At 38.9% G+C, this 15,825-nt stretch overlaps 1 protein-coding gene across 3 annotated transcripts in view; it reads right to left on the minus strand.

Moving 5' to 3' along the window:
- PIEZO2 (piezo type mechanosensitive ion channel component 2) overlaps positions 1–15,825 on the minus strand; it is a 150,447-nt gene that overhangs the window by 108,488 nt on the left and 26,134 nt on the right. For all 3 annotated transcript variants that reach the window (XM_070942381.1, XM_070942380.1, XM_070942379.1), the window contains exon 3: positions 1,399–1,441. In XM_070942381.1, coding sequence (XP_070798482.1) covers positions 1,399–1,441 — 43 coding nt within the window. The remainder of the gene's footprint in view (positions 1–1,398; positions 1,442–15,825) is intronic.

Raw genomic sequence — 15,825 nt, forward strand, 5'->3', positions numbered from 1 at the left:
ATTCATTAAACAAAATGGGATTTGCTCCTAATATAGTTGTATTAAATAGTGCTCCATTTTATTTTGTAAAAAATATTCTGGGAATGAACACACACACACACACACACAAAATCTAGTATTTGGCCTCTAACTTCACTTTATTTCTAGGCTATGGAAATTTTTTCAAAGTCCTCCCCCCCCCTCATTATTTTTGTTATAAATAACTCAAGGCAGCGAACATATTTATTAGATCTTGCTCCTCCTATTTTCTCCACAACAACCCTGTGAGTGATTGGCCCAGTCACCCAACCCAACTTTCACACCTAAGTAAGGACTAGAATTCTTCAGTTAAACATACTGGTCACCTATTATATTATGATAAATTACAACCACTCCTCTAGGATTATAAAAAAAGGAATTCTATCATACGGTAGATCTTTTGAAGGTATTTTCAAATATATACCATGCTTACAAAACTGCATCCTTTACATTATACACTAGCAATCATAAACTTGGCTCTACAGATATAACATATATTTTTGTTTTTTATATTCCATCAGAAAATGGACTGAAATGTGAATAATAATTAATGATGCTTTTTTCGGAACAGCTTACGTCCTATGACCATGCATTTAACACCATCAAATATCAACACATGTCTATCCCAGGCCCTTGGAAAGGACTCAATAGGTGGAAAAAATGCCAAATCCAGTGTAGACATCAGGTTGACTGTGCAACAAATCATAATAAGCATAATTTCAAGTTCTACTTTATGTTCATGCTGGTATAGGAGAAGAACAAAGGATGAGGAATATATTGTTCTAGAATGAGGACAACCATGCTTACATGATGTTACATCATGGTTTAGTATGATGCCTAAAATCAACCATTCAGCCAAATTCAACCATCCAACCATATTTGGATGGTTGATGGTTGATGGCTATACATATTTTTAAAGATTTTTAAAGATTCAAGCCTAAAGTTTTTGATTATATTTAAGATATAACTCTCCTAATATTTTTCCTCTGTGTAATTCTCATCACTTCCAGCATGCTTTTGAAAAATCATTCAGCAGTGAGCAACTGCAGATGGCAAGATTAAAAAGGGATGGTACTTCAACCATGCAGTGAGATACAGTACACTATCTTGACTATTTTGAGCTTCCATGCTCTCCCCTGTTGAAAAACATATTCTTCAGAAGTTATATAAAACCATTTAGAAGTAACATTGATTCTCCATTGTTTTCCTTATTTATTTTCTTTCCTTCTTGCTTTAAAGTGTTAACTTATAGCATTTTTAAAATTTAAATATATATGTCATATTATTTAAGTAGCAAAATATATAGTGCGGTAATAAAAATCAATATGAGTTGCAAAATTCAATTTCCTCCTTAGTAAGACATAAACATATGGTGCTCACCTTTCAAATCCAATCTGCCTTAGTGCTTTTTCCCATGTCAAACCTGCAGAAAGAAAAACATATTAAGTTTCTTTTAGGTAGTTTTCATTTTTCAGTGAAGTCAAGAGACCAACTGATTGCACAAGAACATAGTTTTCAATGGATTTCATATACTTATTTAAAAGAAAGGTTTAATATGGGTAAAAATAATTGGAATTTAAAAGCACAAAATGGAAGTTTACATTTAATTATGTACAAACAGTGAGCACATAATAGCAAAAATGTATAGACTTCTGTTAAGATTCAAAACAAAGAACAAGTTAAAGATGGCAGGACAAAATGGGCTATTAAATTTTTAATGTAATATATAGATGGACACATGTGAGACGATGTGGGAAACTGGTATGAAATTCAGATTGTCCCATAACTAAAGTGAAAACTTTTATAAAATTATTTATTGGTGGTATATGAGACCAAACAAATTATCAGAAGTGTAGAAAACTATTTCAGAACAATTTTAGAAATGATGGGACATTTTATCAGGCCCAGTAGACTTGTGACAAAAGCCAAGAAATTTTGGACACAAATTCATATGATAATGCAAAAGAACTTTTTTACTGGAATTTATGGGCAATGAATTAGAAAAAACTCATGGCAAACTGATTATATATATGGTAACTGCAGCAAAATTATTATATGCTCAACATTGGAAGAACAATGAAATTCCCACAGTGGAAGAATTTCCTGAGATGACAAAGCTGAACTGTTTTATCAGAGGTAAAAAAGAACAAAAACTTTTCCGAAAGACTGAAAACTTTATATGGGCTTTTTGCTGAATGAAAAAAAGGAGAAAAATTAAAATAAAATAAATGATACAATGATTTACAGGTTCAAAGATTAAAAAAGATGTGAATTAAATGAGATGCTGAAGGAATTTGCATAACAAGAGGGAAAGATTGCAATTTGTTGAAGGGAAGTTTGGAAGTCATACTTCATAAATTTTCTTGTACCTTTTCTTTTTTTTCTTGTACATTTTTCTTTCTACCATCTTTCTTTTTTTCTTTTTCTTTAGATTTGTCTTTTACTTTAAGAAAAATCTTCAATAAATATAAAAAATATTGTTTTCATTTTTTTTATACATCTGGCAACCTGTGTTAGCTGTTATTTAAATTCATTATTGTGGCACAGTGGTTAGAGTGCAGTACTGCAGGCTACTTCTGCTGACTGCCGGTTGCCTGCAGTTTGGCAGTTCAAATCTCACCAGGCTCTGTTGACTCAGCCTTCCATCCTTCTGAGGTGGGTAAAATGAGGACCAAAATTGTTGGTGGCAATAGGCTGATTCTGTAAACCACTTAGAGAGGGCTTTAAAGCACTGTAAAACAGTATAAAAGTCTAAGTGCTATTGCTATTATTTTCACAGCATACAAATCCTGATTTTTCTTATATTGCTTAGCAATAAGACAGGCAGGAGGACAAGTTGCTATGATGGAACGATGCAATGGTGAATTCATACCAATATTCAACCAATATAACCAATATCAACGTTTGAAGTGAATCAAAACAGTGATTTGCTTTGGAGCACAGGAAGGACAGCCACGTAAAAACATCAACAGCATTGGGGCAGTATAAATGGGTTCTTTCAGCAATTGCTGGAAATATATTTTCAGGATGCCAGTTTATAACTCTAGAAAAAATACCTGGATGCTACACCATTTAAACGAATGTTCTTTGCCAACCTACGTAGAAATCAGAATACTTTTTAAAATTTTAGATTTGTTGTTTTTAGTTGTCATAATAGCAAGCCACTGAAATCCAGATGTCCTCTTTTGTTCCAGGCTACTATTTATTTTTTTAAAATCTATCCATGTTCATGTCTAGTTTCAAAATCTATATATTACTAAAACTCATTCCTGTAACTTTTAATTGGGCAAAACAGTGCATTTGGGGAACAATTTCTGAACAATTTCTATTTCAAATGGGCTAACTTACAGAATATGTCCAAAATCTGGGACCCATGTTTCCTATGAAAATGAAAGGAGAAAGGGGAGGGGGGGTAAAAAGGAAAAAAGTGAGAGATTATAAAAATGTACGCAAATGATGAAATAAAAATAAATAATAATTGAATAAGACATTGAAATGAGAATAAAGATAATTAGAAAATCGGGGCTGCTCGAATATCACTTTAGATTGAATTGAAAAGGGAAACAACAGGAGAGAGGGGAAGGAGTAGAGAGAGAGGAAGGGAGATGAGAGGAGAGGAGAAAGAAGAAAGGGAAAAGGAGAAGAAGAAAAGGGAGAGGAAAGAGGAGCAGAGGAGAAGGTTAGAAGAGGGGAAGAAGAGAGGAGTGGGGGAAGAGAAAGGGAAGTAGGAAAGAGAAGGAGAGGAAGAATGAAGGAAGTAGGAGGAGAAACAGGAAGGAAGAGAAGGGGAGGAGAAGAAGAAAGGTTGGAGTAAAGAGTAAAAAAGCAGCTCCAAAAAAGTAAAAATGAAAAATGAAAGTTAAAAGATAAGATGAATGAAAAATGATGGAAATGACTATATACAGGTATGTAAATGTGTTTATGAGAAATAAAAATAAAAAACTATAAAAAATAAAAAAATAATAAAATGAAAGTGGCAAATTTTATAAATCATTTTATGACATAAAAATGATCATAAAACAGTTTATGGTGTAATACAAAATGTCATAAAACATTTCCTGTGGTGATGTTTGATTGTGCCATACAATTCAACATGGGCTATTTAAGGCAGGTACATCTCTGAATGTATCCCAACCTTTCCAGTGAAAGCAATACTTTCAAAGTATTGTTGCAAGACACTGAGGAATCTGGTAAGGAAATATCTCTGATAAGGAGGACCAAATAGTTCACGAGTTGTCTAGCTGTTCACTAAAAGCCTAGGAATTTCTAGTATAGATCCAGAAGATGTTTGACTTTCTTTATTAATCTGAAAGTGGTGAAGCCAGACACAATAAAGACAAACCTCAGTATAATTTTATAAAATAAAATAAAATTTTATTTCAGGAAAAGTTTAATGTTATTTTGAAACATCCTTGTTTAGTACTAAAACAAACTATATGTTTAAATTTAATTTTTCCTTTATATTGGCAATGCTCTCAGAAAGAAAAAGAATTTGACTACAAAAAAATGGAAAGACATTCCAATGTCCAAAATAGCAACCCTATTTTTTTGTTTGTTTGTGAAGTATCTGTTTATCCCTTAAGTTTATTTCTCTTCTATCTCTTCTCCCACTTTCCCCCTTTTTAATATCTTTTTGTTTGCTTACTTACTTTGGCTATTATAAAAAAGGGGTATTTTTCCAAAATATAGGAAAACTTTGATCAGGTTCATCCATAGCATTAAAAATCGTTTCCTAATCATGGTTAAATAATGCACAATCAGCTGCATTCATAGGTTATATTAAGCCAAAATTAAGTACGCTAATAATTTTCTGTGCTATCTGATTCCAATCTTTGAATTAAAATGGGAAAGTTTAAAAAGTCTAGATAAATTAAATATCTGCAAAATTGCTTAATGACTGCCACAATGTATTACCATAATTCCGGGCTCAATTACAGTCATTGGTCAAGGACTATCTATACATTATGATTTGTTAAATTGTAGCTAGTTATGATGTTAAAGAAAGACCCAGAACTTACCAAAGCAACATGTGTTTATATAAAAATTAAAGAAAAAGTTTGTGCACTCTACTTTGGCCATATGGGAAGGAAGCATGGTAGCCAAAGGCTCACTAAGGATAATGCATACTAAATTATGATTTGGCATAGCATATAAATGGAGTCACAAGATCATGGGTAAGTATGCTGCAGCATTATTGTGCTATGCATAGGAACTCTACACACAATGTTTTTATATACATCTAGTCCTTACTTAACAATCATTTGAAGTTATTATGATAGACTGAGAAAAAATTCTTATGACCCATCCTCAAAGTTATGATTGTCGCGCAAACATCCATAGTCATGAGATCACATTCCAGATAGACAACCTGATCATATTTGCAACCAGTTGCAGTGTCCATCATCACGTGACCACAATTTGCAATATTTTTTTGGTATTTTTTAGAGGAAAACTGCAAGAAAAATACCCATTGAATATGCTGGATTCATTTTCCATGTGGTTTGTTTAATGACCATTTAATTTACTTAACTGCCATGGACTTGCTTAAGACTATCATAAAAATGGCTGTAAAGTTGAGTCAGGTCACATGATTAACCTGCTTAACAACCACAATGACTTATGATCAAAATCCTAGGCCTAATTGTTAAGGGAAACTATCTGTAATACAGAAAGACACACATTTACACATATACACATTTTTTCCTCAGAGAAACAAGTGTAGTAAAATAGAAAATTAACTGCAGAGTTCTTTTCCTAGCACTAGCAGCAACACTTTCTATAATTCTATAAGCTAACCAGACTCATATTTCACCATAAATAACTAAGTTATTGTATATTATAATAATTTCTGCTATAGTAGTAAATCTATAAACTGTAACCTAGAAAATAAACTGCTTATTTGTTACTGTATTGTCTAATGACAGCCCCCAGCCCTTCCTGCATCCTATTCTATTTTCCTGACAAGCATTGTGATAAGTGGATACCACATTACATTTTCATTAACTTTCATGTGTAAGAAAAATTTGCTAAACCTCTAATCTCTGAAAGATATCTAAGTAAGGAAGTAAATCAGATTTACACATATATAAAACAAAGCCAATATACCAAATTAGTTCTTCCACCACCTGGTAAATGTCAAAGATATATCTGCAGACATAATATGTGTCATTGTAGATAACAATACAATGACATCACATATCCTCTTCACAACTTCCTTCTGTTCCTGCTATATTGATATTTGTACGTTTTCTTTTTTAAAAAATAAAACAAACATGAAACAGGTAACATACACACACGCGCACACACACATGAAGGTATTATACAGTATGAAATATTGTAAATGCACGTTGCAAAAATTCATAATTAATTAAATGATCCAAATAATACTAGAATATGCAACTTTATATATGTGTGTGAGGAAATGAAATGTTAAGCATCAATTATATTATTTTAAGATGTAATATCAGAAACACTGATTTTTTTTATGCCATGTTATTTTTTTAATATTCAAAACAGAAAATATATCAATTAAAGAACACAAGGAAAACTTAAAAGACATCAATGAGGATTACATTGATCTGATCCAATATGGAACATCAGAAAAATAAAACATCCTCCCTGCCCCAACATCCTCCCTGCCCCCATCCCAAAACACAGTATACTATAGTAGATTCAGGAGAAAGAAATCTCCATTCAACAAAGTTGACTATTATTTATCTATATGAATTGTTTAACAAATTTTCTTCTACCTTGGGACTACTTCTTCAATTTTATTCCCCCCCTTCCCCTTTTCCTTTTTTCACTTAGGGAAAGTTCAGAAATGTGCCATACTTCAAAACATGCTGTTCTTATTGTAACAACCAACACCATTTCAGACAGCACTCTCTCCTTGTAACATCTTGGTCCCATATCTGTCCAGTTACTGAAAAATATTATAGGCGTGGATTGTGTGACAGACCTATCTATAAATTCAGCGTGTTCCAAAGGTGTGAGTGGAGTCAGATATCCAATGATATCTGACAGGTTTGAAAGCAACTGTAGTAGGTCTTGAAAAGGAGGTTCTAGAAAGTGCAGTCTTTTTTAAAAAAAATGATACAAAAAAAATGGAGAGTGCAATTGGAAGTCCTTTCACAGTTTTATGTTTGGAACACCTGAACCTGTGGTATTCGTGGGTGAGATAAAACAGGTAAAATGACAGTCAATCTAAGTCCTCCTCTTTTGAATATTTGCCAGTAAAGAATTGGCCCTAATCTTTCCGGTTTCCAAAAAGGCAGTCAAAGGCAGCTCTTTCCCCAGGCCTTTGGGTTGGGATGAGCAGAGTTCCTAAACAGATGACTTATGGCACATTTTAGTTCTGGCTTATCATGTCATTGTTTCAGTTGATTTTTAATGCTGTGATTTTGGGGTGGGTGGGGGGATTTTGCATTTGTTATTTATTATTTTGGTACACTGCCCTGATGAACTTGTCTGAGTTGAATGATCATATAAAAACCTTACCTAAATAAATAAACATGTTATATACTGTGGGAATAGTTGTATAGAAATATACTTGCATATCAGAATTACCCGTGGACCTTGCCACAGCGCGTACAGGGAAATAGGATGTCGAAATACATTACGTCATCTGGAAAGTCCCAACGGCTCAGGTCAAGAAATACCTACATGATTATTCTCTTACCAGCCTGGGAAGGGTCGTACCAGCCAGGGAATGGTCTACGTAACTACTATAATATGAGTGTATGCAACCCGATCATGTAACCACCCCCAATCCTACCTTGCTATGATGCTGTATAATGAACTTGATTAATTTTTAATAAAAGAGGGTCACGGAGTCAGCTCTGGGCTCTCATCCCGAGATACCTGCTTGTGTGTCTCATTTCTCTCATGGGAGACCACCACATCTGGTGACCCCAAAGTGATCTCGTGAAACGGATACGTCTCGATGTGATTCCGCAAGGGAATACATCCCTGCTGACCCTCTGCTTATCACCTGGAATAGGCACGGTGCACCCGACGATGTCGCTGACGACTGACTCTTCTTTTTCGTAAGTATGGGGGGGTGGAATGTCTGCAGCTCAGAAAGCTCATGTAGAAGAGTTGAGACAATTGGGCAGGAAAAAATACCTCTCTCCTCAAGAACAAAATTTTACCAAATCTCTTTCTAAAAGTGAGGCTGTTAAATTACCTGCTTATGTGTGGGCTCAATGTCCGTCCTATCCTGAGGGCAGATCTCTAAAAATGGAGTCATGGAAGAAGATTGGCACCGTCTTCCACCAACCTCCTCGGGCACCACCCGACATTCTGTGCCTTTGGAAAAAAGCCTATATCTTCATTAAAAACCACGCTGATTCGCCTCACCAGCCTTTATTAGATCCGCCGCCATACTGGACTCCTTTGGTCATGGTGACTACCCCACTGCCCTCAGTTGTGAGCCCCCTTTCACCCACGGCCCCCGAAGCCCCGGTTCCCCTTGCCGCTGCCCCCGCTCCTGTTTCTCAACCTGGTCTTATTCGCGGGACATACCAAAAAGCCTTAAAATCCGGCACTTTAGATGCTGCCAATCTAGCCGACACCGAGTTGCTCCCAGTCATTTTTCAACAAGCACCCACCGGCGGCATTCTCGTTGACTGGGAAACCTTGCCTCTGCAGATGATTAAAGAATTAAAAAAGGCAACTATGGATTATGGCATAGCCAGCCCCTATACCAGGGGTTTGTTGAATGCCATTGCTGGTAACTATCAAATGTTGCCTCAAGACTGGAAAGACTTGCTTAGAATGCTATTGACCGGCACACAATATGTTGTTTGTGAATCAGAATTCAAAAGGGAAATCCAAACCAGAGTCCTCCGCCCAGATATTCAATGGACTGTTGATCAACTTTTTGGGGAAGGTGCTTTTGCTACAATTAACGCCCAGGCTCACAATCTAACCCCCCCCCCCGCGTTTCCTTTCATTAGCTCTGCTGTTCTTTCTGCCTTAACTCGTGTCGATGATCGAGGCACCCCAACCCAATACTTCTCTGCTATTCGCCAGGGGGCGACAGAGTCATACGCCAACTTCGTTAACCGCTTACAACTCGCGGTAACCCGCCAAATTTCCAACCAAAAAGCGGCAAAAGAAATTTTGATGAAACTTGCTTTTGAACATGCGAATGCGGATTGTCAATCTGTTCTCAAGCCATTAGTCTCTAACCCGGCCTCCACTCTGGCGGATTTTCTTAAAGCTTGCAGCGTTATCGGCACCCAAACCTACCAGATGGATGCATTGGCCGCAGCCATACAAAAGGGGAACCAACCTCAAGGCACTTGTTTCAATTGTGGAAAACCTGGCCATTTCAAAAAACAGTGCCGAGCCCCGGGCGGTGGTGCTGCCCGCCCCCTACCTAACTCCAGTGCCAAACCGAAGACGGTATGCCCTAAATGTAAAAAGGGCTACCATTGGGCCAATCAATGTCGAGCTTTCCCTCAGAATCAGGGAAACTAATAACGGGGCTTACAGCTAGCCCCCCTCCAAAGGCTGCACCCTCTCTTTCCTGTGGCAACATTTCCTTCTCTCCTGTCGCTTCCTCTCCGCTTTCCGCTCCACCCTGCTGCCAAGGCACGGATCTGAAACTTCTTGCTGACACTTCTGTTGACTTTCCTAATCTCCTTGTTGTCGCAGACGCCCAGTTGCCTGGCCCGCTCCCACCGGATGTTACTGCAACTGTTCTCCCGGTGGCGGTGGCCCATCAATGAGGCATCTTTGTCCTTCCTTCCATGATTGATCTTCCACCCCAAAATTGTGTTCAGATTCAATTCTATACCAATGTCCCCATATTGGCGAAAAAAGGGGATATTGTTGCTCGGTTGGTACTTTTACCTAAGGATGTGTCGGCTTCCTCTGTGGAACCCCCTCCCCAGAAACCGATTATGCCGTTTCTAATTAATGGCATTATCTTTTCTGGCCTTCTAGACTCTGGCGCTGATGTTTCAGTCATAAGAACAGCGGAATGGCCCTCTCAATGGCCCCTTGAACTATCTCCAGCAGTACGGGGAGTGGGCGGCACACAACAGGCAAGTTCCAGTAAAAATTGGCTCACAGTACAACGTGTTACAAAAGGAATTACAGCACAAATCAAGCCAGTTGTCCTGCCCCTTCACATTAATTTATGGGGCAGAGATCTTATTTCACAATTTGATGCAAAATTTATTTTAGAGGACTAGCAATGTCTCCAACTCCCCTGAAACTTACTTTGCTCTCCCCTATGCCTGTCTGGATAGACCAATGGCCACTTATGATTTAGTGGTCATTGATCTCAAGGACGCCTTTTTTACTATCCCGTTGCACAATAATGATAAGGAACTTTTTGCTTTTTTGATCCCTCAAACTAATATGTCTCGCCCTACCCCGCGCTATCAATGGACTGTCGTGCCTCAAGGCATGCTCAACAGTCCCACAATGTGTCAATTTTATGTCGATGCAGTTCTTTCGCCTTTTCGTACTTCTCACCCTCATTTGCTGCTTTATCACTACATGGATGATATCCTTATGGCCGCCCCGGGTCCTCCCGGCACGGTCCGACCTTTTCTCCCTAAACTGATTCAGCACCTGTCCTCTCATGGGTTTCAGGTGGCTCCAGAAAAAATTCAGACCCACCCACCTTTTTCATATCTGGGTCATAAAGTCTTAACCTCTTCCTCTTCACCCACCCTGCCTCATATTGTTCTTCCGAATCCTCTTCCTCTTGTGGCCCTCCAGCAGATATTGGGCGCGATAAATTTTGTCCACCCGTTTCTTGCACTCACCACGGCCCAACTTTCCCCCCTTTTCCTGGCCGTCAAAGGCCCTTCATCTCCCTCATCAGTTGTTGTTTTGACTGATCCTCAAAAGCATGTGCTAACTCTCATCGACTCTGCGATGGCCACTCGTTGGGTGGATTGAGCCATCCCTAATGAACCTGTGTCCCTTGTACTTTTTAACATCCCCTCCATCCCAACTGCTGCCCTGATTCAATATACAAAGGGCACTGTTACCGTCCTGGAATGGATTCATCTTCCTAATACTCCGCGCAAATCTATTAACCCCTTGCATTATATGTTCGCCTTGCTCATCACCAAAGGCCGGTTTCCAGCAAAGTGTCTCATTGGCTTTGATGTTATTTCCTTGTTTGTCCCTATGTCCCTCACCACTTGGGAACCCCTGTATGCTACCTCTGATTCCCTGAAACTTTCTTTGGCAGAATGGGTGGGCAGTGTCTCCTGTCATGTCCCGTCTGACCCTCGCTTTCAACTCCTCCACAATGTTCCGATGTTTTTCCATTCCACTCTTTCTTCATCCCCAATCTCTAACGCTGTCACTGTGTATGTAGACGGCAGCAAATCTTATGGAGCGTGTGTGTGGAAAGAGGGGGCCCAGTGGCAGACCAAAATTACCCCACCTCAAACTTCTGCTCAGCGGGCCGAATTAGCTGCTACCATCTTGGCTTTTCAAACTTTCCCCACCTCTCCCTTCAATCTTATCCTTGACAGCCTCTATGTTTACAAGGTTCTCACATCCTTGTCGGACTCCTATATCTCCCCATCTCTTGATGATAATCTTTTAAGTTTATTTATAACCCTACAATCCCTTCTTCATGCTAGGACTGAACCTTTTTTTCCAGCCCATATCAGAAGTCACCAACCATTTCCTGGTATTATACAAGAGGGGAACTCTCGGGGTGATGCTGCAGCAGCCGCTGCCCTTACTGCCCCTCCTGATCTCTCTATTCTCTCCTTGTCCCCTATCACCCCGTGGGTTAGCCACTCTTACTTTCACCAAAATCGTAAGGCCTTAATGAACCAATTTTCTCTCTCTGCAACGGAGGCCTCTGCTATTATTCAGCAATGCCCCATTTGCAGCTTACAAGCGCACTCTGTCCCCCTGGGGGTCAACCCCCAGGGCACGGAGAGTTGTCAGTTATGGCAAATGGATGTCACGATGTATCCATCATTTGCCCCCTGGAAGTATGTTCATGTTTCTATTGATACATACTCAGGGTTTATTATGGCCTCCGCACAGAGCGGTGAAGCCACCAAACATGTTATTAATCATTGTATTCGGACTTTTAGTATTCTGGGCAACCCCAAACAGATAAAAACGGACAATGGCCCTGCATATACTAGTGCTACCTTTGCACAGTTTTGCCACCGCTGGTTCATCTTACACAAGTTTGGAATCCCATACAACCCTAAAAAAGGCCCTTGATGCTCATATAAAACAGAAAGGGGAAAATACCCCCGGCTTGCCTGGAATACAAAATACCTTGAACCTTGTCTTGTTTACCCTCAACTTCCTCAATGTTTCCGGCACCCCCGTGTCAACCGCCGCAAGTCGGCATTTTACTGCTTCTCCTATAGACTCTCCACGACCGCAAGTTTATTACCGCCATCTTCCAGATCCTATGTGGAAAGGCCCGGTCTCTCTTGTCACCTGGGGTTGGGGCTACACTGCAGTCGACGACAATGGCGAAATTATATGGACTCCTGCTCGCTGTGTTCGTCCATATATGGTCACTTAACCATGTCATTGTGACCAGTGATCCAGAGACATGGGCCAGCAACGCATTTGTGAGAGATTTGAATAAAGTTGCTTTGCTTCTCAATAAAACTAACTGTTGGATTTGCATGCACATCCCCTCTGATGGGAAAACAGGCTTGGCGCTTCATAGTGTGCTTTTCAATGAGACTGGATGGACGTTCCTGTGGCCCCACACAACAGCCCTGCTTAAGCACACATATGCTGTCCCTACCCGGATTTTAGAGCCACCCCGTTTTTGTTTCAGCAGCGCCGGCCTGTCCACTAATGCCACGTACATGGGGACTTATACCAATTGTTATCGGACCATTACATGGAACTCGGTGGTCACTAAAAACTCAGATATCCAGAGGCATCTTGCCCAATCTCGGGGTGGCAATGAACTATCGAGATCTTCATTTACTAAATAACTGGACAGTACATATGTTCAACGAGACTATCAAGGTGCTGAAGCTGATGAACAAAGAACTGGTTGAAATTAGGGAGGTAGTCTTACAAAACCGATATGCCTTAGATATTATGTTAGCAGCTAAAGGAGGCGTTTCTGCCCTCATACACTCACATTGTTGTGCCTATGTATCTGATTATCAGTATAACATCACTCACACCATAGAACATATGGAAAACATGATCAAAAACAATCCCTTATCATCCGATGGACCTGGCGCTATTGACATCTGGGCTGCCCTATGATCATGGCTCCCGGATGGTTCTTGGTTAAAATCAATTATGCCAACTATTGTATTTATAATCGTATTGCTTGTTTTGCTTTGTTGTTGTGTCCAATGTCTCCCCTCCCTTCTGCAAGTGTGCAAAGGCTTTATTCCCTCCAATAGGAAGGACGTCCTGATAAGTGAAACCAAAACCCTTCTGGAACTGGAGGAAGCCAATCTCAACAAAACAGAAAAGGAGGAGATGTGGGAATAGTTGTATAGAAATATACTTGCATATCAGAATTACCCATGGACCTTGCCACAGCGCATACAGGGAAATAGGATGTCGAAATACATTACATCGTCTGGAAAGTCCCAACGGCTCAGGTCAAGAAATACCTACATGATTATTCTCGTACCAGCCTGGGAAGGGTCGTACCAGCCAGGGAAGGGTCTACGTAACTACTATAATATGAGTGTATGCAACCCGATCATGTAACCACCCCCAATCCCACCTTGCTATGATGCTGTATAATGAACTTGATGAATTTTTAATAAAAGAGGGTCACGGAGTCAGCTCTTGGCTCTCATCCCGAGATACCTGCTTGTGTTTCTCATTTCTCTCATGGGAGACCACCACAATATACATGTACCACAAATCAGTTTTTAAAAAAATATTATGTATCCCATAGGAAAGAGGGACGCGGTGGCTCAGTGGCTAAGACACTGAGCTTGTCAATCGAAAGGTCGGCAGTTCAGCGGTTCAAATCCCTAGTGCCGCAGAACTGGGTGAGTTCCCATTACTTGTCCCTGCTTCTGCCAACCTAGCAGTTCAAAAGCACATAAAAAATGCAAGTAGAAAAATAGAGACCATCTTTGGTTGGAAGGTAACAGCATTCCATGCACCTTTGGCATTTAGTCATGCTGGCCACATGACCACGGAGACATCTTCAGACAGCGCTGGCTCTTTGGCTTTGAAATGGCGATGAGCACCGCCTCCTAGTCAGGAACGACTAGCACATATATGCGAGGGGAACCTTTACCTTTACCTTTATCCCATAGGAAAAAAATGGAAGAAACAGAGACTGCTGCTCATATGGTTCTTCTGAATAGCTTATATTATATGTGGAAATGGAAATTCTTTTAAAACAGGGATAATATTTTATAATATAAAATATGCCTATAAACAACTACAGATGGCAGAAGATAATGCAACTCAACCCACAAAAAAATCCTGTTTCCCCCAAAATAAGACATCCCCTGATAATAAGCCCAATCGGGCTTTTGAACACATGGCAATAAGGCCAAGCACTTATTTCAGGGTTCAAAAAAATATAAGACAGGGTCTTATATTTTCGGGGAAACACAGAAGTAAAATATTTTCTAGAGAAAGAAAGTAAAATGTTAGCAACATGGACAGTGCAATAGTTAACAGAAAAAAATCCTACACACTACTAATGGCTCATGAAAAAAGGCCATTATTATTTCAAGAACAGAAATATAATGAATACTCCTTCTGAACTATTATGAAGTTATAGTTGTCATGAAATTAAACAGAACCTTTGATTCATACTTAAAAAGCACTTTTAGAAGTGTCTGTTTCCTCACATAGTTTTAACTGCTTGCTATAGTGATATCATGATGCAACTTAATTTGAAACAAAAGGAATTTTTGATCAAGATATTTGCTGCCAAAGTTGCTGTAATTAGCATATCTAGAAAGACTTCCATAAGTTTCAAGAAAACCTAAAACTTTATGCATTCAGAGACATTCTAGTTTCCACTGGAAATAAACGAACAGACTTAAAAATAAGATGTCAATGCCTTACATCTACTAATAAAAATACCACTTTGATAAAAAATCTGCCTTTAGTATGCTACAATAAAATTTTGGAGTACATACTTATTGTCAAAATTTATTCAATCTCCCTGGTTATCTCAAAACTGTCACAATTAGATCTGGAAATAACACACAGGTCTAACTGGGCTACTTGCATAAAACAATTCTCATGCTTAACAAATTTTGAATAATTTAACAGTCTCTTTTAACTCTTTTAACTCTTTTAAATTTTCACATTGATTATTCAGCTTTCAAATTATATAAATTTGCAGAGAACATTGTGCCCCTTTTCAATTTAACATTCCAAAAAAAGTCCTCATTATACTTCGACAAGCCTATCAATTCAAATTCTACAATCATATCATCATAATTGAACTACATCCCAGAATAAATTCCAAACTAATTGTAAACATCTAATGCTCTAAATCCAGAGGGGGGGGGAATCTGTCTTCTGCTGCTTTAGGCTTCTGGATTAAGATGCAACTGAAATCATTTTCATCTTCAACAGCATTACATGAGAACTAGAATCGTAAAGTGAGAAGGAACCATTTAGGCCAGGGGGTGGGGAACCACGGTCCTTTTATGACTTGTGGACTTCAACTCCTAGAATTTCTGAGCCAGCATGGTCATAAAGTTCACAAGTCATAAAAGGACCATGGTTCCACTCACTGCCCTGGTTTAGGCTATTCTAAATGTCCAGTAACATTTCAAGAGCTTAAATTAAAACATTCTAAATAAACAACTGCTTGAATATAGTACATTC

Source organism: Pituophis catenifer, unplaced genomic scaffold (assembly GCF_029215685.1).
Source record: "Pituophis catenifer annectens isolate HBS135680 unplaced genomic scaffold, rPitCat1.0.hap2 SCAF_3, whole genome shotgun sequence".
NCBI lineage: Eukaryota > Metazoa > Chordata > Lepidosauria > Squamata > Colubridae > Pituophis > Pituophis catenifer.